The sequence below is a fragment of the Colias philodice genome, chromosome 1, assembly GCF_061535455.1.
Source record: "Colias philodice isolate Cphi_HAF_F1 chromosome 1, ilColPhil1 Martin Lab GWU primary, whole genome shotgun sequence".
NCBI classification, from domain to species: domain Eukaryota; kingdom Metazoa; phylum Arthropoda; class Insecta; order Lepidoptera; family Pieridae; genus Colias; species Colias philodice.
The window spans coordinates 14548795-14571192 of record NC_143086.1 but is presented as its reverse complement, the minus strand read 5'-3'; the positions used below and the strand labels follow the sequence as shown (position 1 = coordinate 14571192).

Below are 22398 nucleotides of genomic sequence, written 5' to 3'. Positions count from 1 at the left end.
AACTATATCCTGTGTACTCTAAAATTAATAGACCCCTCTTAAAACGCAGCGCGTCTATGCGTAATGTATGCGTGCGATACATACGGATGTCAGTTTGTTCGACATTGGGCGAAATGACGCCTAATTATGATGTTCATTGTTTTTATACTGTGGTATATATTGAGGAATGCGCTTTGGTTACGGGTGGAAGATTTTGAAATTGGTGAGATTGTTTCGACCGAATTCAATAGTAATAGTAACGGGATTTTGTTGTCAACATTTATAGGATCGTATAATTCGTAAATGCTGGTAATTATCTTGTTAAATTAAATTATAATTATAAAATTAAAACTAAATTATAAAATAAATACACACGATGCTAATTAATTAATTATAACTGCAGGTGAAATACATTTTATTCCGAAATCATTGTATTGTATGAAATTTCTTAATTAGAAATTGGCATTTCATTATGTTTTATTCTGAAATATGTAATGCAAAGATTTCCGTAAAAAATTGTAATGAGATTCCAATCCCGTTTTGTTCTATTTTTCGTGTTGACAATGTTCTTTTGCTGTTTATATTTTGTTTTCCTTATGGACTATTGATTTTGGTATATTATTTTTATAATTTTAGCTATGTCCGTGACGCCTATTACCCGTAAGCAAAAATAATTGTAGCCCATCTTTACTAGAGAGGAGATTCTCATATACATATATAAGAAATACGTACTCACGAATCTGATGAAGTTTGAGCCTGCGTTTGGCAAATCTCGTTTCACACGCTTTATATGCAATAGCGGTATATTTTTCTAAATAATAAAACGTCGTGTTACTTAGAAAACAGTGTTTCACATACTCTAATGTGATGGGCAAGGAAGTTACTTTCTTTCGGAACAGGTTTTGCGCGGAACTCTCATTAGTGTTATAGTAGGTACTTACTTGTCTAGACTGGAAACTTTAATTGGCCTGTGTATGTTGTACTTTTGTTCGTTGGCGATGGGTGACCAGTGTAGCAAGAGCTTTGTGTTATATGGTAGGGAGAAGGTTGGGCGGGTCAGGTAATAGTGGTTGGTAATTGATTTTTGGATATCGCTGCTGAAAAATTGTATTAGTAATTTAATAAAGTTAACAATGTTTTATTATTTTTTGGATCTTGGTCTGTTCTACGGGGTACATTAAATTTTCGGTACTTACTAGGTACGAATCGCGACGTCCGTTCGTAATCTAAATAAATTGATAATGTTCTTAAAATTATTATGCATTTCTTATGAAGAGGAATATTGTAATCACCTTGTTCTATTTGGTTGAGGTTTGAAAGTTCAATGGATATGTTTTACTATAAGTAACCACATTTCTGTCTTCTCTTTATATTTCATGTCATATTGTAAAATTTTAAATTCTACCTCCACTCCTGGAGAGCAAATGCACTGTTCACCTTTGAACTATCAATGGGAGACGTATACCTATCCGTTGCTAATCAAATCTCAAGACGAATTTGACCCAATTCTGTTCTCTGACGAAATTGGACTCAACTTCTGTGTAAAGACGTTTTCCTATAATCTTGTTATGAAGAATCTTTATATGCTTTTGAGCTAGTTTTCAGTTGGAAGGAGGAAGTAAGGAACTTTCCAATTGGGCTTGTTTGTGATCGATGGAAAGGCGAGTTATTTTTAAAGTACATAGGTCCCGTATACATCGGTAAGATGTTTATTTCAAAAAGGGGTTGTGCTTTTAATAAATTGTCAATTTTATTCACACAGTAACAGTTGTTGTAATTAGACCTGATAGTGTTATAAAATGAGTGTTTAAATTTAAAAGCATTTTACTTTATCAATACCCTAATTTATAATTTTATCATATTAATCAATGTCCATTACGAACAATTATATTACTTACAGATTAAAAATATCACAGGGTGGCTTTTACTGAAATTATATTTAAACCAGAATTCAGAGAATTTGATGCTCTATCCAATTTTACACACGTTAATATCATTTTCCAAATATCCCTTTATACTCTTAATTTGGGTTTCGCAGAAATCAGTCGGGTTTCAAAAAAGCTTTTAAAATCCATCAGCTTTACTCTAATTCCACTGCATTGGGAATAAAGACTGTCCCGGTCAATTTAACACTGGAAAAATTGCACGTATTCAATAAATCTAAGCCCCATATAATTATACATACATGGATACTTTTAGATGTACTTAAATGGATTTTTGATGCGATCCGTTTTTAGTTCCTGTAACTGAAAGGCAACTTTATTTTTGCCGTGTTAATATATAGGTATTCGAAGTTTTATTTTAAAACGTGAATTGTGTGATAAAATTACGAAGAAAATATAGAAGCTTCATACTTCATCTTTGGTTGTGTGGCGCCTTCTAAATAATGCAGAGGTGTTGAAACATGTAACACTTTGATTTTAATATATGGTCGGAGTTTTAAGCGCTTTTGAAGTCAGCGTCCCTCATCGCTGGAGTGAACAAAAGCACTTCGCTATGGAAAATGTGTTTTCAGTTGATATTGTTATCACGTTCATTGTGAAGATTTTTGACATGGGTTCATTAAATCGGTGTGCTGTCTCTTTCAGTTATAGTTAATTCGAGCTTAGATAAAGAGGGACAAAGAAGCGAGTTTTAATATTAATTAGTATAGACTGTAATAGATTAATTTTCGCATAACTATCAATGTTTTGTACAATAGGCTATTTGACAGTTTAAAAAATAAATTACTTTTTTGTGTAATCCATATATATATAAGGTTTTTGAAGCGATTTAAATTAATAAATGATATAAATAATAACTTATTTATTTATAAATCGTCGAGAAAAAACATCATATATTTTAAAATTACCACGTGACCGAAAACATCCATGATTGGCTGCATCTGCCATGACGTCACAGCGGCGTAAATAACAAGAGATCCCAACGTTTACTCACGTCGTTGATAATTTCGCTTTTGGTTTTGTTTCTTGTATAACTTATTTCTTGTGATTCAAGGTGTCTGTAATCAGTTTTGATCTTTATGTGTTATTTTTGTTTGTCATGGAACCTAATTTCGAAAAAGCAGATAGTAGAAATCTACTTAAAGTGAACGCTATAATGGTTGGCATGTTATTTAAAAACAACCCAGATTTTTACGCTCCTGAATTGAGAAATGTGAAAACAGCTACGTAAGTTAATATTTAAATCGTCATTCATTACCTTTTTAGTTAAATGTACAAACATGAATCACAATAGCACAATAATTATGAAGTATACATTTTTTAGGTTATGCCCTTTGTTTTTCATTTCAGCCATCCAGTTTATAGGATCAAAATTGACGTGTTTGTATTGATTATTTTCAATATCAATACAAACACGTCATCATCAATTTATATATATCATTATCTTACCTCAAGCAGGTACCTAAGTAATGAGACGATTTATACTATGTATTGCAAATAAAATAAACTGCCTACTAGGTATTCAACACCATACTTTCATCGAAGTGGTCTTCACAAAAAATATAACTGTTTTAATTGATATAATATATCTAATATCACTTGGATTTCAGCGAGCTAACTGACACTTTCTACGCATTTTTATATCTTTTGGAGCACATATAATTAATAGTTTGTCAGGGGTTTTAATAGTTGTATTTCTGCATCCAGGCACTACACACCACCTATAAGAACTCATTTTCTGGTTTTTAAACAGATTAACTTAATTATACTATAATTAAAACAAAAACGAACAATAAGTACTAGGAGCAAGTTGATGTTTACGCCGCTGTGACGTCACCATGGTCGCGAGACGCCATGTTCTTCAAAATTGTGTTTTGGCGGCATATTTGAATATCATGTTTTTATTTTCCATTTTCTCAATGAATAAGTACAAAAAATTAAGAAACATGTGTTTTGTGTGCTCTATAAACGTATCTTAATAATTTAAGACAGTTTTCAAAACCTTGTCAAATAGCCTATTCTCTTTTTTCATTACAATAAAAGTGACGATCTCTTTTAAAATAGAATAATTTTAAATTCATCTATTATTAATCCATTAATTTGCACGATCTCATTTTTTGTGTTTTTAGTGCCATTTTATTCTTTATAGGCACACACTTACATTTTTGAAAAGCAACATGGCCGTTTTTCGAACGCGTTCCACCGCACACAGTGACAAGCTTACGCACACATGCACATGCCGTTTGTATAGAACGGCGCGGCGGGCAGAATCGCGTTATGCCCAGTGTATATTTTATTTCCCTGTGTGTTATAGCCAAAACTAGGTTAATGGTCGCGAAACGGCTGTATCGCTGCGGCGCCGTGAAATTATGCTGCATTTTAAATAGTGCAAAGTGACGGATTGCAGGTGGGTATGTGGAATATGGTAGTGCGTACGTTTTTAGACCCTTCAGGCTAGTGACCTGTTTTTCGGTAACTTTGTTGTACAATTCTGAAGCGCTTTTCACGTGTGATTATGGTGTGCTCGAAATGTATAATTTTCTTTGAAATAGAAGAAATTGCATCCACCATCATGGCATGAGATTTAGCTCAAAAACTTCTTGACCGATTTAAAATACTCTTAGAAAGCTTCAACGTCCTATATTCGAGTGGGCTAAGCTACATTTTTAACGGATCGATCCAGGTGAACTAAGGAGAAGAAAAGCCAGTCTAAACATTAATCTAAAATTAAATTGGACATTAGTAAACTGAAAATAATTGATATTTCTTCATTTGATTCTAAAAATACACAAGTTTTGTATTAGAATCGTGAATGCCCCTTCGCATAATTCGCACGGGCATCGCAACGATGATGATGATAGTCTAGATACAACTAGGTCAAGCTCACCTATACATAGCGATCTCTATACAAACAGTTTATTTCACTTTTATATTAAAACAATGACTTTTAATACACATGCGAGGTAGTTTGCCGCCTGTTGATTAACTTCTGTGGATGAGATGTTCTATTGTATATTTAATACTAGCTGCTCACATATCACAATCACAATATGAAGTAATTACAATTCCATCTTCCTCAATCCCGTTACAAACACAAAGCAAGGTCACCCTCGTGTGGGACGGTCCGGTAGAAACGTGCGCCGTGGTCACCGCGCCGCGACCATTCCCATAGGTATTTATTGCGTTCATAACCGCAATTCCCAGGCACACGCTCATGGCCACCCTACATAGCTTGCATCTTCCGGCAACTTTCACGGCCGAGTTTCGATATCTCTCGATTCCGTGAAATGGGGAAACGTATTGTCACCTTATTGGTGGTGGATGGCCGAATTTGTAATGGACTTTGTCAGGTTATATTGCTACGTACGAGATAGACTTAGATTGTACGAGAGTTGCCTAACATTAAATGCTTTGAAGAAAAAGGGAATACATACCTGTGCCAAGGAAGGAAATATACCATAAATGGTTACAACGCACGTAATGATAAAATATTAGTTTGGAACGTTATTATAAAAAAGTTGAAAACTAATAAAAATTGCATATGAGTTTATGAATCGTCAATTGTTATTTTAACTCTATTACTACTTGTGTAGTAACTTTCTGTTAGTTAACTTTACAGTTCGATAGTAATCACAGAAGAAGATAACAATTACCAACATACAAAAGAAACAATCATTTTAGAATATCAGATTACATTTCAATATTACGAAGTGAGGGTAATTTAGCATTACTAATCCCGTTTGATAACGCTTTCATTGGAAAGCTATGAATTGGTAAATTATTACAATCTAGGTGTACGACTTCGGACTTCATTTGAATAATGTACTTAGTATTTATTTAGGTATACTTAAAATTGCGTGTAATTTAATTTTAATTAATTGAAGTGCTTCTGTTCGCAATGAAAATGTTTTACAAATCGGTAGTGTAGTCTGAAGAATGAAGAGCGACAGTGTAGTTGTAAATATTGTCAGTTATAAATAAAATATTTGTTTCTTTTATAACCATAATTATTATATTTAAGGCTGCAGTCTAGCAAAATTGTGTTTTCAACAAGTTATTTGACAATTTTTTCCCGGCTAATGAAATGATAAACTGAATTTTTTTTTCTTGTTTATCAATTAGTGTTATATACGCAATGCGCGTGAATTTTTTCACATTTATAAAGTTACTTTATGTTACCTTAATCAGGCCTTCAAGATAAGTCTCTTTCTCCCAAAGACATTTCGAGCTAAGTTTGTGCACTCACTACGTTGCAACCGATTACAATTTACACAATCTGATCAGCACATTATTATCCTTATATAGTCGTTATTAAAAACTGCTGAATACAATTGCCGAAAAACTTATGATTTTCTTAATTAGAACGTTATAAATTCATTAAATTTCCCATTTTTTGCCTTACAAAATCTATTGATAAATACTGCTAAAAGTTATTTTTTCCATTAATTTATTCGAGTTGGTTGAAGACCAATGAGTATTAATCCTTTAAAAAAATTTTTTTTTGAATTTTGATAATTCTTTAAATATTAAAATATATTTAAAATAATTAGGAAAAATCCTAGCGAATTTCTTTAGTCGCGCTCCTTGGGCCGGAGCGTTCTGACGTGTGCTCTACGCTCGATTTTCCTTCATACCGAAGTGAAAGTTGCTCTACTTCATTAAATTTAATATTTTTGTTAATTGATTACTTTTATCTTAGTTTTGTGCAAATATTCGTATTTTTAAACATTTGATTTCGATATGGAAAATAAACGAAAAAAATACGCGTGTAACTACTAGAAAAAAAATTATCTTCGAACATAAAGTTAATGAAACCAAATATGTAGATTGCAAAGGTGATTGGCAACAATTTCTTTATTTTACGGGGTGTCAGTAAAGGGATGTATATTTCTTTAAAAGTAAAGTAAGCTCATAAATTTTCTTATAATATAATTTTTTTGAAGTTCCACAAATGTTTATTTTTCGTTTGAGAAATACGAAATATAATATAAACTTGTATTGAGAACTTGAACTTCCCAAGTTCATCCGGGGAAATCCCCATACGGGGAAAATGATTTGTTTACTCCAAAATTGATCCGAGGTGTTTTAATTTTTTCTTCTAGTCATTTTCAACGTAGCGGCATGTTGTTTGATTATTAATTTTGTAACTTAAATACAGGATGTTGGTTTTATATTCTGATCTTACAGACGCGCTGACAAATTTAGTCCGCCATTTCTAGTTTAGTCTACCAACTCTAAGTACCAATATTAAAACGAATGGATTATCATCACATCATCAAAACTCAGATGTAATGGAAGATCACAATAACATAGAAAATTCAGTGGGTGTTGAGAACTAAACAAACAGAAGTAGCAGAGACGCGAAGAATAAAAAAAGAGGACGAAAACGATAATTCGTTGATGCTTTCCCTTTTCGACGTATTGTTAGGGTACATCACCAATCTGCAAAAAACAAAACTGATGATTCCCAATTGCTGATTAAAAATGAAAAACAAATAATCGACAACAGTGGTGAAAATTTGCTGATCACAATGAAACATCCTTCAGTGGTAGCAGATTTACTCATTTAAAATGTATCGGTGAACAGCGTAAAGGAGAGGAGGACAGGAAAACATTATGAATGTGGATGGTGGATTGTATACAGGGTGTAATCGATAAGTATGTGCAGGCGATTATGACGTTATTATTGCAGGTATCAAAAAACTTAAAACTGATATCGAAATTACTTTACCTAATGAGCAAAATGACAATAATAACTTTTTAAAAGTATAACGAGAAATATCTAAAAAATTTACTTTATACACTCCCATATCAAAAAGGGAAAATGGGACTATTAGAAGTTAAATGTCTAATTCCGGCAAAAGACATGAATGCGGAAGATGCGGTTAAAAAAAATTTAATATTTGAAATACAATGCAAAAAATAACACTTTTGTCATAGATAAGAATCATGACTATTTTTTCCAAATTCAGGGACAACTAAACGTTGCAGAAGCAGAAGTCTGCTTATTTGCTGTTTGGACTGGAGCGAATCATTCGTTACAAATAGAATATATAAAAAGTATGTAACGTTTAGGCAAAATAAAATGATGGACCATTATCAAGATTTTACATAAATTGCCTACTGTCAGAATTGATTGATTCGGGACTTCAGCATTCGATGCCATCAAGGACCTATCCTATATCATTCAAGCGATTGAAAAAAAAGAGATAAATCCAGTGCAACCGATAAAGCATCAGAATGCTAGCAAAAGATTTATTAGGTTTATAAATATAAATCTATATATTATACATAATATAATAAATCTGTAGAAGACGCGAAGACTGACATCCGCGCGGACGGAGTCGCGGGCGGAAGCTAGTCAGAAATAAATATCTTTTGTTTTCATTTCCGTATTTTTCTATTTTATAATTTTTTAACACAAACATTACATTTTTTTTTATTATATACAAAATTTGTTTATCCGTTTTATTAGTTAAACTGAACAACTTTCACTAAGAAACTTAGGTCGAAAAAAATGTATAGAGTTATGCATTTTGTATGGAAAGCTTATTTTTTTTATATTTCGTCCAAATTTCTTTGTAAAAGTTGATCAGTTATATAAACATGAAGTTGAAGATATCAATAGAAAGTATTCGCAAATCTTGTGTACTGATAAAAAAAATCACCCGGTGTAATTTTCACGAAAATTGTTTCAAATTGTCATTTTTGGTACTTATTACGAATAATAAATTGTACGAATGATTTAATTTTTAAAAATTAAGTGGAGCAACTTTCCCTTAGTACATTTGTATTATTTACATATAGGATGACAGGATGCATTTGTTTGCACTACTAGACCAAGCCCTTAAGTGCCAAAGTTATTCAGTCTATCCTTACCAGGCGTCTCGGTGCTTGATTCTTTGTACGTATTGAGATGATAGTTTTATATAGTTTTGTGAAGGATACATGAAACCTTTTTGGTCGTGATAGACCAGTGGTAAGGCTCTAATCAAAAAGTACTGACGAACTTACAAAAATACCTTCAATTTTGTTTTTTTATGTTTCGTGGATACTTAAGCCAAGTAATATTATTAAAAAGAACCTAATAAAACGCAAAAAAATATTCACGTACATGCCATCCAACTAGTATCAAATAATTGTCAAAGGCAGATACAGTGGGTGACAGAAAAGCCCGCCAAATTGCCGCTACGCCGATATACGCGTGGAATGTCATTTTGACAGGCCACAGAGTAAAAAGAGTTGTGTAAAAGTCACCACAGACGCGGTATTTGTTTCAGGAACAAATGAACGCATCGTGTTTTACCTATAACGAAGAGTTTTTTACTAGTTATTGTGTACGTTGATTGGGCAGACACGAAACTCGGAATGTTGGATTAATTCAGAAAATTGGTGGAACGCTGCGGGCTTGTGGTTTGCGATGTTTTGATGGTAACGGACAGTCTAATCTGTCTCTACGTACGTTCTTTGTGACTTGTAAAAAAGGTGAAGGTTCTACTTAAAATTGATGGTTCTCAATTAAGAATTCCGTCTCTGTGGAAATCGCTTTTCGACCGGTGGTAATTGGTAAATCTGTTATGACGATTCAAAATTGCTTAGGTGTTAGTTTTATACTAATCAAGGAAAAAACATCATAAGTTTGTCTGATATATTGTAAACATGGTGACAATCGAGCCAGTTACAATCCGATAAAGTTAAATAGGCACAACCACATACGTAAATTAATCTGGATAGTAAATTATTTTTATATCAATTACTATATCTACTATTGTATGTACAAAGAAGCTATTATTTCGATATTACATTACATTGTATCCAGCCATAGATTCGAAAATAGTCATCATTAACAGAAACCACCTTAAATAGTAAGTACACACATCTTTTCAACTCACACTGGGGTTTTTAATTACGGACAGAACTCAGACGGCATTGTTCTGTGTTTTTTTTATCTAGCCAGCGATAATGAACGGTAGGCTCTGAGGTTATTAAAATAATCTATATTGAGATAACGATGTAGTGTAACTGTGAAATTTAAAGGGATCTTACACGTTTGCAACTGTCAGAAGCAATTAGCAGATTTTTATCAGTTTTATTATTATTATTTGTATGCTTATGCTTATTTTTCGAATAGTTTAGATGCTAAGATGGTTCTAATACACAGGGGTAGTGGGAGGTATAATAACATTTTTATTAACTAAATACGTCTTGGTGTATTAATACAATTTATTTAATATACCTACTGCTACGTTAGAACTTAAAAAAAAAAATTCCCTCTTTTTGCTGCTTCTTTAGTGATGTTACAAACGATTTTCTTATTTATAAACATTGCGATATAATGTTTTAAATTCATTGATAAGAGCGAGTCTTTTATTTGCAAGAAGTTCAAATCGGAATAACATGCTATTGAAAAACATAGGAAAGTTGATAACTATCTCCATTCCTTTCAAGTCCTCCATTTTCTCAATTTAAAACTTTTCCAATGTCCTGTTTGGAGTAATACGAATACAGTCTGTATGAGAAATATTTTTTTATTTCTAATAAATATTAATATTTTATCCTTATTATAACTTTTGCATTTTTAATTATGAAAAAAAAAATTATAGAAAATGCACATTTAAAAGTAACGCGCTCATAATTAGAGAACTAAAATAAATTTAAGTCAAGACGAACACAGAAAGCTGTATCACTTTGCCCATATACAAAATAATCATCTAAAAAAAATACATATTGTGACGCGGGAATTTTACGGCCTAGCCTTAGTACCAATATAATTCATAAGTACGCTATATTTTTGGCGAATTTAAGTTATTTTACTATGTAGGTGCTAGGACTATTTACTTGTAGTAATGGCCAATAACTTTCATCTCCAAATGAGATAAACAGGGCACTATAAAGTGGTGTATTTTAAGCTTTATGTTGATGGAAATAGAGGGTGAGATTATCGTCGGTTGTACTGTTAGAACGCTTTTTATAGCGTGCGATACGATGTTGGGTTGTTACTTGTTGCGATATCGTGTCGGGTGTGTCGTGTAAGAAAACAGGTGGCCATGCTTTGCAAACTATATTTTCTATGATTAGTAGTTCTAAGATTACTTTTTAAATGGCAAAGGGAATTACGAAATTAAAATAGTATAAGATATTATATTTTATTGCAGTTTGGTATTTTAATTTTTTTGAATTGGCTGCAAGCTTAAAAACTAAATTCAAAAGTTATACATTTCAAAAATTGCATAAGTTAGATCCTTATTGAAACGTTCCACACGCGTACTATCAAATGAAAAACACAAATTGAATAGAATCTAATACTTCGCAAATTAACGTTTCAATTCCTATACAACCTACTATCCACAATCGAACAGTATTTCATTCCATACACACTTCAAAAACAAAAAGTCGTAACGACTAGACCAACACAGTTCTATCCAATCCGATATCGTGTCGTATGTTATAAACCAGCTATGTTTAGATACAATGTGCCCTACACCTTTGTGTTCCAACCTTGGTCGGGGGCGTTGACCCCGCGGAGCCCACGCACAACTTGACAATGGTACGTGGTTGCCAAAACACCACTGAACACCTAAAAAAAACCCACTTTTTATTCGGTTATTGTTAATGTGGTTGATTGAATTCCTAAGGGCGTTTGTCCACTACAAGGAATTTTACGGTCCGGCATTCCGATTTTTTACGGTCCGGTATGGCACGCAATTAATCTAAATACTAGCTTGTGCACTATACGTAATTTTACTGTCCGACATTTTACTTTTCCCTATTCCGGATGGTTTTTTGAGTTTACGAGTCGCTGTAGGTATAATTGTTTTCGAGTGCCCACTTGCTTGGATTTTACTCTTTTTATTGCATATGCCAATTGAAAGCAAGCTCTTGTTTTACTTTCTTTTAGCTGGCAATGAGATTTGAGAAGTCGGTATTGTTATTTTATATACATTGACCAAGCATTGACCTATAATTATTATCTAAGTAAGTGTTGGTAAGTTAAAGTTCAAGTGGGAATAGCTTTAGCTCCTCGTCACCGATTAAAGTAAATAAGTGAAACACGCATTTTAAATCTCTTACGGAACTTTACTTTTTATTATAACGAAGTAATATAATATTTCACCTTCTATATTATTACTCGTTTCTTGTAAAATGCGAAAACAATCATTTATGATAGCATTATACCGCCATACTTCCTTGAACTGTACCGCACTGATCCGAGTAAAGACGGACAGGTGCACAAGCAATTCATCGGTTTTTTCATGCCACACCGGACCGTAAAAAATCGGAATGCCGGACAGTAAAATTCCTTGTAGTGCACAAGCGCCCTAAGAGTCTAGATCAGTTATGTGATGTTTTATAATAGACCAAAGTATGACGTGTTTAATTAATAAGCATTCGAGGATCGAGTATATAATTTTGATTTGATTGAATTTTTTGATAAACTATTGGGTGTTTTAAAGTTGTCAATATCTTCAAGGGATCCACAATTGTTTTTGGGTTCATAAAAAATAATACTAGGTTCTTCAAGACCTAAATAATATTAAATAAAATGTGTAATTCAAAGAGATATCTTAATATATTATATAAATCTCGTGACACAATATTTGTCCTCAATGGACTCCTAAACCACTTAACCGATTATAATAAAATTCACACATCATGTGCAGTTCGATCCAACTTGAGAGATAGGATAGTTTAAACATGTAGGTACCACGGGCGAAGCCGGGGCGGACCGCTAGTAATATTTATAGATATTCTACTATAGAGTTAATAACAAGAGAAAGGCTGCCTTGCGTATTTATTATAGTTTGACACGATAGTTTTTGAAATATCTGTGATGTACTTTAACATAATAATATAATAAACTCTAACTCGAAACAACCTTGAATGAATAAGATTTCATTTTTGAGCTCATAATCGGCTATTCCAATTTTGATTAGGACATTGGTTTTGCCTTTGAATATAATAATTGCAAAGACGTTAGAAAATTGGAATTATAATAAATAACAAATCTCATAGAAACTCAAAGGACTATTGTTATTTACTCACTAGATATATATACTAACAGTTATTTCGTCCTTCCTACTGCAATCACAATCGCAACTGTACTACCTAATGGATTGAAATCCGTCTATTGAAATTGTCAATAGACTCGAAGTTGGTTCACAAAGAAGGAGTCTTGTATACGAGAATCTTACTATTAGCTTCGTCGCGTGGATATTTTCTATACAAAGCGTGACCTGAGCAAGAGCAAACACAAAGTAATTCAAAATCAATCTGTAACTTTTTTTTATTTAATCAGAATTCTAGAAGCACTTTTGAATCATTATAACATACCTAGATTTATCATTGACTAGGTACCAGTTCAGAATGCATCTTCCATAGAGAAGAGCGAGACTTATCCAATTTCGTGCAGTCATTTACAAGTTATGAGGATACGTATACCAACATTTCGCTGAATAAATATTTTTCAAATGCAATAAAAAGTTATCTATCAAACATTGAACGTTTATCCGTTTAATTGTTATATTGAAAACAATTAGTAAAAAAAATAAAAAAACCTTTTTATTCATCGTGCTAAAGGAGTGAACTATTTTAACGTCACAACTCACAGTAGAGGCGTTCTCGGCAAACATCGCTTTTAATAAATATTCAATAAAAGTCTGACGGGTTTCAATAAAAATCCTGCCCTATACAAAAAAGGAATAAAAAATGGTGCGAGTTTTTAATGTAACTTTAAGTGAGGAACAATCGTTTACTTCGTTTAAAGTTAATTGTGTTGTTTTGATATTCAGTTTCTCAGTAACGCGATTAGCTTGCCATAGATGTAAGAAGGTGTAGAGTGGAAACATTAAATAATTAATTTTTGTGTTATATATAACTAGATCGTCGCAGGTTAAGCAAAGCTTTTTCATTGGAAACTAATTTTATATTTCAGAATTAGGTAAATGACATTACTGGTTAGTAGACATTAGGAAATATATTTTTTCTGATAGTGGCTATCTATCATGCACCTCATGTAATATTGACAAAAAAAATGTTCGTTTTGATTTTGATTTTTGTAATATTTAATATTAAGTAAATATTTCCTAAAAACGTAAAAAAAATACATATAATTAACCTAATAAATAGGAAATATTTGATTGATACTTGAAACCTTTGACATAATATTATTAATGTACAAAAGAAAAGAAGCTTTGATTTCTCATACACAATTTTAAAGACACACACTATGAATATTATTTTCAAACAAGCCGTGTCACATTTAGTTGCTGAATATCTTCGTACATTCCGCATGAACGCAGACATGCAGTCGTCGGATAATGTTATTGCATTTATAAAATTCTTCTTCACACTTACAACCTTTTATATTTTGCCAAGGTGTAACTTGTACATTTTAGAATAAGTGAATCGTAAAATATACTCTTTGTAATGAATTTATCTGAGCTCTCTATTTGATTTCTTTTTTAACTTTTTTATTTCGTATTGTGTGATGCCATCGCTGTGTTAATGTTTATTTCTTTTTTATCTTTCTAGAAATGGAATTGAAGCAAAATCAAATATAAATAAATACTTTAGTGACATATACTTGAACTATAGAAAATATGAATATGGTTTGTTTATTTCAATAAATATAAATACATACTAGGTACATTATAATATTTGCACGCGCACTAATGAAAACAATATATATTCATCACTGATCACTCACTAAATATTATCTATATTAATAAACTTAGAACGTTTTGTATGGTGTGTTTGATTTTTACCATTTATTTCTTATGTCTTCAAAATGCATAATTCTTTCCCTTTAAATATTATACGTACCAACTCAAAAATACGCATACATTTCATAAAATAAGTAACTCTAAAGTTATTATTGTACGAGAATATACGGTACCTATAACTTAGTAGCACTTACCCAACTTTGCGTAAGTTACTGCTCGCAAGCGCGAATGTGTCATTTAAGTTATGTACTTACTTGCTTAGGCGAAATATCATGCCAACTTTATAACGATTGTGATATAGTTAAATATAACATACTAGCGGTCCGCCCCGGCTTCGCCCGTGGTACATATTTACGTTTTCTCTACATAAGAACCATCCTCGTACTTCAAGGAATATAATAAAAAAAAGAATTATCGAAATCGGTTCAGCCGTTCTTAAGTTATGCGCTTACCAACACATTTTGGGATTCATTTTTATATTATAAGATATGCATAAAGGGTTAATGAAATAAGGAACATGTGTGCATGTATATAAATAAAATTAAAATGTGTGTCTGCTCTTTGGCTACTAAGTTTTTTCTTATAAAAAATTTTCACTGCTGTAGGTACTAAGATTTTAATCATCTCCTAAGACTAGAAATAATGTTTATATTTTTATTATTATAATTAACTGAACGCTACGCGAAATTGTGATACATGTACAGTACATCTATAACTTTGTTACTATTGTAGTCCATAAACAGAAAGCTAAGTTTTTGCTTATAAATAGAAATTTTGTTTTTTCTGAACTACAAGTTTGTTAATTGTTATGCGATTCTGTGAAAATAATGGATTTTAATAATTTTCTAACATTTTAAGATCTTTCTCAAAGATGCTGATCATTATGAGACCCTCATTTAAAATAAATACCTACTTACAAGTAAAATTTTTAACACAAACATACATAACTTCAACTTTAACCAATTTCATGTTAGTTCCAAAAAGTTAATATCCTGAAGACAAAACTTACTGAAGTAAATGTAGAAAAACCATCAATAGCGCGATTCAGAAATCGCTACGATATACGAAGTTCAAATTAACCAAACGTTGAGCGGATACGAGATATCGAGCGCGTGTTTTCGTCAGCACAAGCACACTGACACATTTTCGCATGAAATCCTCCGCGTTCACGGTTCAAGGGACTCCAGCCTGGCGCAAATCCGAAATTGTCGACCGAAACGTAATACATTACGCGGCACGGGAGAGCGCCGTTTCAGGCCAGCTTTGATGTCGCTTAATTAAAAAGCAATGTAATACGTTCGGGATTTGCTGTGACGATTTCCTCGTAGATTGACGGACGGGGGAATGCATGTGATAGGCTTATGGATGCGTCTAAGTTGGAATGCCATAATGTTTATGTTGAGTTGGTGTATTTTTTAATAAATACGTTAATTAAGATGAACACTTCAGCACTATTTTATTAGTGGAATCTTAGTGAAAGCCCAAACTAATTGTTTCCTAATTGTTACTGATCACTACGCCACCGTTTCGGAATTTAAATAAGAAATAATAAAGCACTAAATTTAGGATTAAGACGTCTAAGCTTAGTCTTTATTACATCTTGAATTAACGGCTGCGTGGAAATTTCTGGGAATAATTAGTTTTGCGAATTGTCTTTATTGGAAAGATTGGATTATTGTTTAAATTGTTTTATTACACAATTAATTAGTTTTTAGCGCTTAAATCTTCATATAACAGTTATATAAATAAAATTGTCAAATACTGTAGAATTGTTTGCAATTATTCATATTTTCTTTATGGTGTTTTGTGACCTTTTTAATTACCACAATGAAATGCAGTTTTACCTTAATTATCTAAATGACACAATTTATTTATTCAAGTATCTAAAAGCCTATCCAATTATCGACCCGGCTAGTATAATTTTGTCTTAGACTGGATGACGTCAATCAAGATAGGACAAAAATAGTATCGCCCTAGCGCTCCTTGGGCCTATAAAATATCTAGGCCATATCTAGGCTATAGCAAGGCAAGCTAACGGTGCCCTAATGGATTGATAAAGCTTAATGATAAAAGGTTTTCTATATACCTTGTATTAGACAAAACTTGATTGCGATTAGCCATGAACTTGAGTTGGCTGTTGAGTAATTTAATCTACTGTTATCTTTGTTTAAAAGAAAAGAAAATATCGATCAAGTTATACGCTAAAAGCTTGGGCGAATGATAATAAATTTTCAAATTTGTAAAAAAATAGCCGCGCGGGTTTTGAGCGGTATGATTATAATATGATATACATGTAGTTTGAAATTTTAAAAATAATGTCGTCGTCGTCTTTAATAAATTCCGTGTAATATTTTAAATATATAATATTGTTTAATGTAAAAATGCTCTTGCGCGCAAATTCTTTGAAAGGATTATCTGAAATTCATTTTCACATTCATTAAATGAAAATAGATTATGATATGGAATTAATATTTTGTAGGCTCCTTTTTTAACCGCTGAATAAAATTTATAAAATATTGTTTTTCTGTAAGATTTTTTTAACGAAGTGTTTTTAAAATAATACCTAGTTTAATCGTTTAGTAAAAGAAGCTTTTATTATGCAAACTCGTTGGTATAATCTAGAGATCATTTTCTATCCTTACAACTAAGCTAATACAAGTTGCATATTTTACTCTTTTTAACCTTATAAACATCAGTATCCATCCAGAGTCTAGACCGTCTCTATAAACTATCGATTGTTGTCACACCTCAAAATATCGATTGTTGAATACACAAATCGAAGTAAGCGTCGATGTTTATATAGGCGCGCTACATCTTTGGCCACATCTTACCAGCAGACAAGATTTTGTCCAAACGCTTCCCTTTGAAACAATAAAAAAGGGCGAGTGTGCCGAGCACACGTGTCAAAAGTGAAACTTCTTTGGTAAGATTCAAAGATACTAAAATCGTCGCCCTATTCCAGGTGTACCTACTCCATACGGTCACGTGGTATTGCCATATCGCGAAATTTTACTCTCAACGCGCCTAAAAAATTTTCACTTCAAAAACTTAGGCAACATCTTAGCTGACCAGCAGGCAAAATAGTGGTCAAGCGTCGCGATACACTTATTAAAAAAATGTATGTAACAAATTGATATCGCTTTCAGACATGCTACGAAATGGAGCGTTACCTCCGCGAGGAGCCGCGCGGCAAGCGGCGCGAGGTCGACGAGGATTGGGCGACGCCCTCGCTACCACCGTCCCCTGCCAAGTCACCCCTTACGCCCGTGTCGCTAGTATCGCCGGTGTCGCCGCTGTCGACTATGTCACCGGTGTCGCCCGTGTCGCCGGTGTCACCGGTGTCGCCGAAGTCGCCGAAGTCGCCGAAGTCGCCGCGGCTCTTCACCGTCACGGCTGTGAAGAGCGAGCCGCCGAGCGATTCGGATGAGCCAAGGGGTAAGTCCACGCAGCTGTTGGCAGTGACTGTTCTTATAGGATTCCACTATGTCTGTAATAGGAATGTGCCCCAAGTAAGGATGAGCCGTCCAGTGAAATTGATGAGCCTAGGGGCATTTTGATTTATTTTTACGGTACTCATAGCAAGCAAAGTAGCAGTAGGTAGTAGCAGCATGTGATTTTAGGTATTTCCATATTTAAACACACACACAACACTATAAGGGAAAATGTTTAGAACGATAACCAGGGTAAAAATAAAGTAATATAGCATGTGTCACTGAGGAAGAATGTACCTGCCTTATGCTGACAGAATTTTCATAATCCTTCCCGTAGTTTCTGACCGTATTGATTACAAACAAACAAACTGATTACAGATGGTATAATATTAATATACGTATACATAGTGCATATTACAGTCCATATTTACCGTACATTGCGTTTTTGCACCGCGAATAAGGTAAGACAGCATCGCCACTAAATCGGGTGAAAGTTCCAAACTTGTACTGTCTCGAGGACACTACACCAATCGATTTGCATGATACAAGAATATTGGTCATGTAAACTTGACCGTGTAGGTGTCAAGTTTCTTTTTTCTGTTTTTTCTATTTTCGTATGTAAAAATGCATCTGGACATGATATGCCAACCAAATTTAACATTGATCTTTGTATATATGTAATGATAAATCTTATTTTATTTTTACGATATATTATTAGAACATATTAGGTTATAGGTACACTGTTTATGTTTCTTCTCAGATACTAAAGACATACATTCATAAATTTTAGAAGTGAAAATTTGCTAGAAATTATTATTTCGATTAAAATCATACGACAATATTACTCGCATCCGATTTTGTATAGCTTCAGTTTTCTCTACAATCAATAATATTTGCGACCAAATATGGCATTACGATTGTACATGTTTCCCGGTGACGTCATATGTTTGCAGTTCACTTATTTTCGTCACAATCTCCAATCTCGCGAGGCCTTGTGCTGATTACGAGCTTCTGATGCGCATGAGTCCTTACAGCGTACATAAATATAATATAATTATGCACTGTAGTACTATATCTATCTGTCTTTTCTATGCTAATATTAAGAGAGTGGATATATTTTTGTTAGCTTGTTACTAATAAACTCATAATATGCTATTTGATCCTTTTTAGTTTATCGAAATTATCGAATTATTTAGCTCATTTGTTTTTATCCCAGTTTTATCAGTTCGAAACCGGGACAAGCAGCTAGAGCTAGGTAGTATAAGAAAATAACATGAAAAAGCACTGATTTCTTTTTGCTGAAAAATAAACTACTTAGGTACTTACTAAATAAAATACTTCAAAATAAAAATACCTATTACGTAGAAAGCAGATTATGAAAAAAAGTTTTATCGTAGCATGTTCGTAGTAAAAAAATAAAAAATTCAATCGGATTGATATCCTCCCTTTTAAAGCCGATTAAAATAGCGTACAAATAAAATGTAATCTGTTGGAATGATGATTGAACGTATTAACACTCAGGTTGACTGTATTCAAATATCATTCGTGACTCGTTGGTAATAATTGAACGTTTATGCAATTTATAATGAGAAAGTACTGCGAGTTGTGACGTACGGCCAATGGTTAAATGTTCGTTGTAAACACTTGATGCGAACAATAATCAATTTATTTGTTTGTGCACATTTAATTGAAATGATATTTACATAAAAGACAGTGGCTGGAAAATTAATGCATTATAATCAATGGACGGGCTCTGAGTTTTGAGAGGCGGTTTGGGAGGTGGGAGGCTATTAGGACTTCGAATACTTATTTGTCGATCAAATGTTGATTCTGTGTAAATATTAAGTATTTAAATTTTTTAAACTTTGAAAATTATTTAAGCGTAAGAATATCGAAGGCAAACTTTGCCAATTTATAGTTTCGAAGGTAGATAATAAAAGGGGATACGGAAGGTAATAATAACACACAGCATAGTTTTTTTTAATCATACAGCATACTGCTATCGTGATCAAGGTTAAAGTTTTTGTTTGAGCTTCTAAATTAATTGGAATAGAGGAGCACAGATTTCCGATGCTTCTTTCGGAGTTTCTTAACAAAATGAATATGACGGCGCCACCACAAAACAATCTCGGAGCCTGACGCCTACAATTACTTGAAATAGGGGATGAAAGTTTACCAATACTTTTATCCCAGGTACTAATAATATTATTATGGTAATTCCAGATGAGCCGCCCTGCCCGCCGCCCGCCCGCCGCCACCCCGCGCGCCACCACGCGCACTCGCACGCGTCCGACCCGCGCCGGCGCGTGCACCGCTGCGAATTCCCCGCCTGCGACAAGGTGTACACCAAGAGCTCACATCTCAAGGCGCACAAGCGGACGCATACAGGTGATTTATTTGTATTTCTGGAGCGTTAAGTTTCGTGTTAGTGATTTGGGTGGTGGTAGCGCTCATGAAGTGACCCACCAGCTCCTTTTCCGATGACGACATAAAAAAGAACATAGAGACGGATAGAATATATAGGTAAGTAATCTTTTGTGTGTGTGATTTCGAACTCTGAAATCTTATATCAATAAATGCAAATGAATCTCTGTTCACTGACTGTTTTATTTCGTAATCATGTACTATTATTTGCTACATGGTGAGATTGTTTTGTAACAGCGATTAATTTTGTAATTTCTTGGTACAAACCTCACTCATTAAACACAGTCCCGGTATACCTATGTTCAAAATTGAGTGACAACCAAAATTAACGCAACTGAATATATTTTCCAGGCGAGAAACCATACAAGTGTTCATGGGAGGGGTGCGAGTGGCGGTTCGCGCGCTCGGACGAGCTGACGCGGCACTACCGCAAGCACACGGGCGCCAAGCCGTTCCGCTGCCACCAGTGCGAGCGCTGCTTCTCGCGCTCCGACCACCTGGCGCTGCACGCCAAGCGGCACGCGTAGCCCGAGACCAAGGCCCCGCCCGCGCCCAAGAAGCGGACGAGCCGCAGCAAGAAGCACCCCAAGCTCGTCTCGCTCCTCAACGCCGGGGCCCGCGCCTAACTCGCCCCGGCGGCCGGCGGACGCTTTCCATTGCAAGCCAAAGAAATTTCGCTACGGACGTAGCCGAGTCAACACTCATCGCACCTAATGCTTTAAGGTTATTTTTAGTATTTTATTTTAATCTCTATTTCGGCCTGTCGTTGCGGTTCTTTGTTGCAATATGAGAACTTTTTATTACCGTTATGTATGTGAATGTTTAGCTTTGTGTATAGAAGATGTTTTTATGTTGGCGAGCCGCAAAGCGGTCGCCGATAATTGTGCCATCGTTTGGGGGTTGCCGGCGGACGCGCACGCCTTTCTTATTGTGATTTTCGATGTATTGCGAATTTGTTTGTATCGAGTTTTGATTCAATGCATTTTCTTGAGATTGTGGTTGTCATACATACATTGTTTTACACGTGTCGCTGCTAGTGGTTGTTATTCTTCCGGTAAACTTCCCCGGCGACGCCCCGTCGACCCGCATTTCAATACACGTGACATATTATTTATTGAATCGGGATATTCGGCTAAAAATCCCACCGACGCTCAGCACAACCTTTAGTTTTAAGCTTAATAGGTGTGCGTCGCGTTACCTGATGTTTTGCTATTATTTTAAAACAGGCGTTTTATTATTCTTAAACAGTGCGTAATAGAACGTCTATTTTAACATTAATGCATATTTAATTTTATTTAATTTTAAGATAGGTACTCATGTTTTAATATCACATATTTATGTTAAGCTATCAGTTTATTTTCTCATTCCGTTATGTGTGCTTCTTCGATGAATGTTGCGTGAATGAGATTTATATTTGACGTTTGAATTTTTTAATTTATATAATACATATATATATATATATATATATATATATATATATATATATATATATATACAATATATATATATATATATATATATATATATATATATATATACAATATATATATATATATACACGTAGGGTTAGGTTAAATATACGTCGTCTTGTGCTAAATTCTGAAATTTATGGTTAGTGTACCGGTTATTGGTTGATTCGGAATCACAGTCGCAAGTAATGTTCGTTTGTATTTCAATATGTTTATTTTATTATCGTATATTTTTATATGACGTTATACTTTGTGCATTTTATTCATGTTTTGTTTAGTATAAGTTTAATGCGAGTGAATTTATAGATGTATGTTGAATATCGTAACGCATTTGAAGCGCTTATATCCTAAATGTGCAATATGTACGAGGCGAGGTGATCTTGTCTCCAGATTGGGAGATGATTGATATAAGCGATTCCCAGGAGCTATA

At 33.7% G+C, this 22398-nt stretch overlaps 1 protein-coding gene across 1 annotated transcript in view; it reads left to right on the top strand.

The window, feature by feature from the left end:
• Window positions 1-21952, top strand: part of LOC149491485 (Krueppel-like factor 6) — a 99721-nt gene extending 77769 nt beyond the window's left edge. The window contains exons 2-4 of the mRNA XM_089698283.1: window positions 17791-18079; window positions 20299-20463; window positions 20851-21952. Of these exons, the coding sequence (XP_089554409.1) occupies window positions 17791-18079; window positions 20299-20463; window positions 20851-21026 (630 nt within the window). The 3' untranslated portion in view covers window positions 21027-21952. The remainder of the gene's footprint in view (window positions 1-17790; window positions 18080-20298; window positions 20464-20850) is intronic.
• The last annotated feature ends 446 nt before the right edge of the window (window positions 21953-22398 follow it).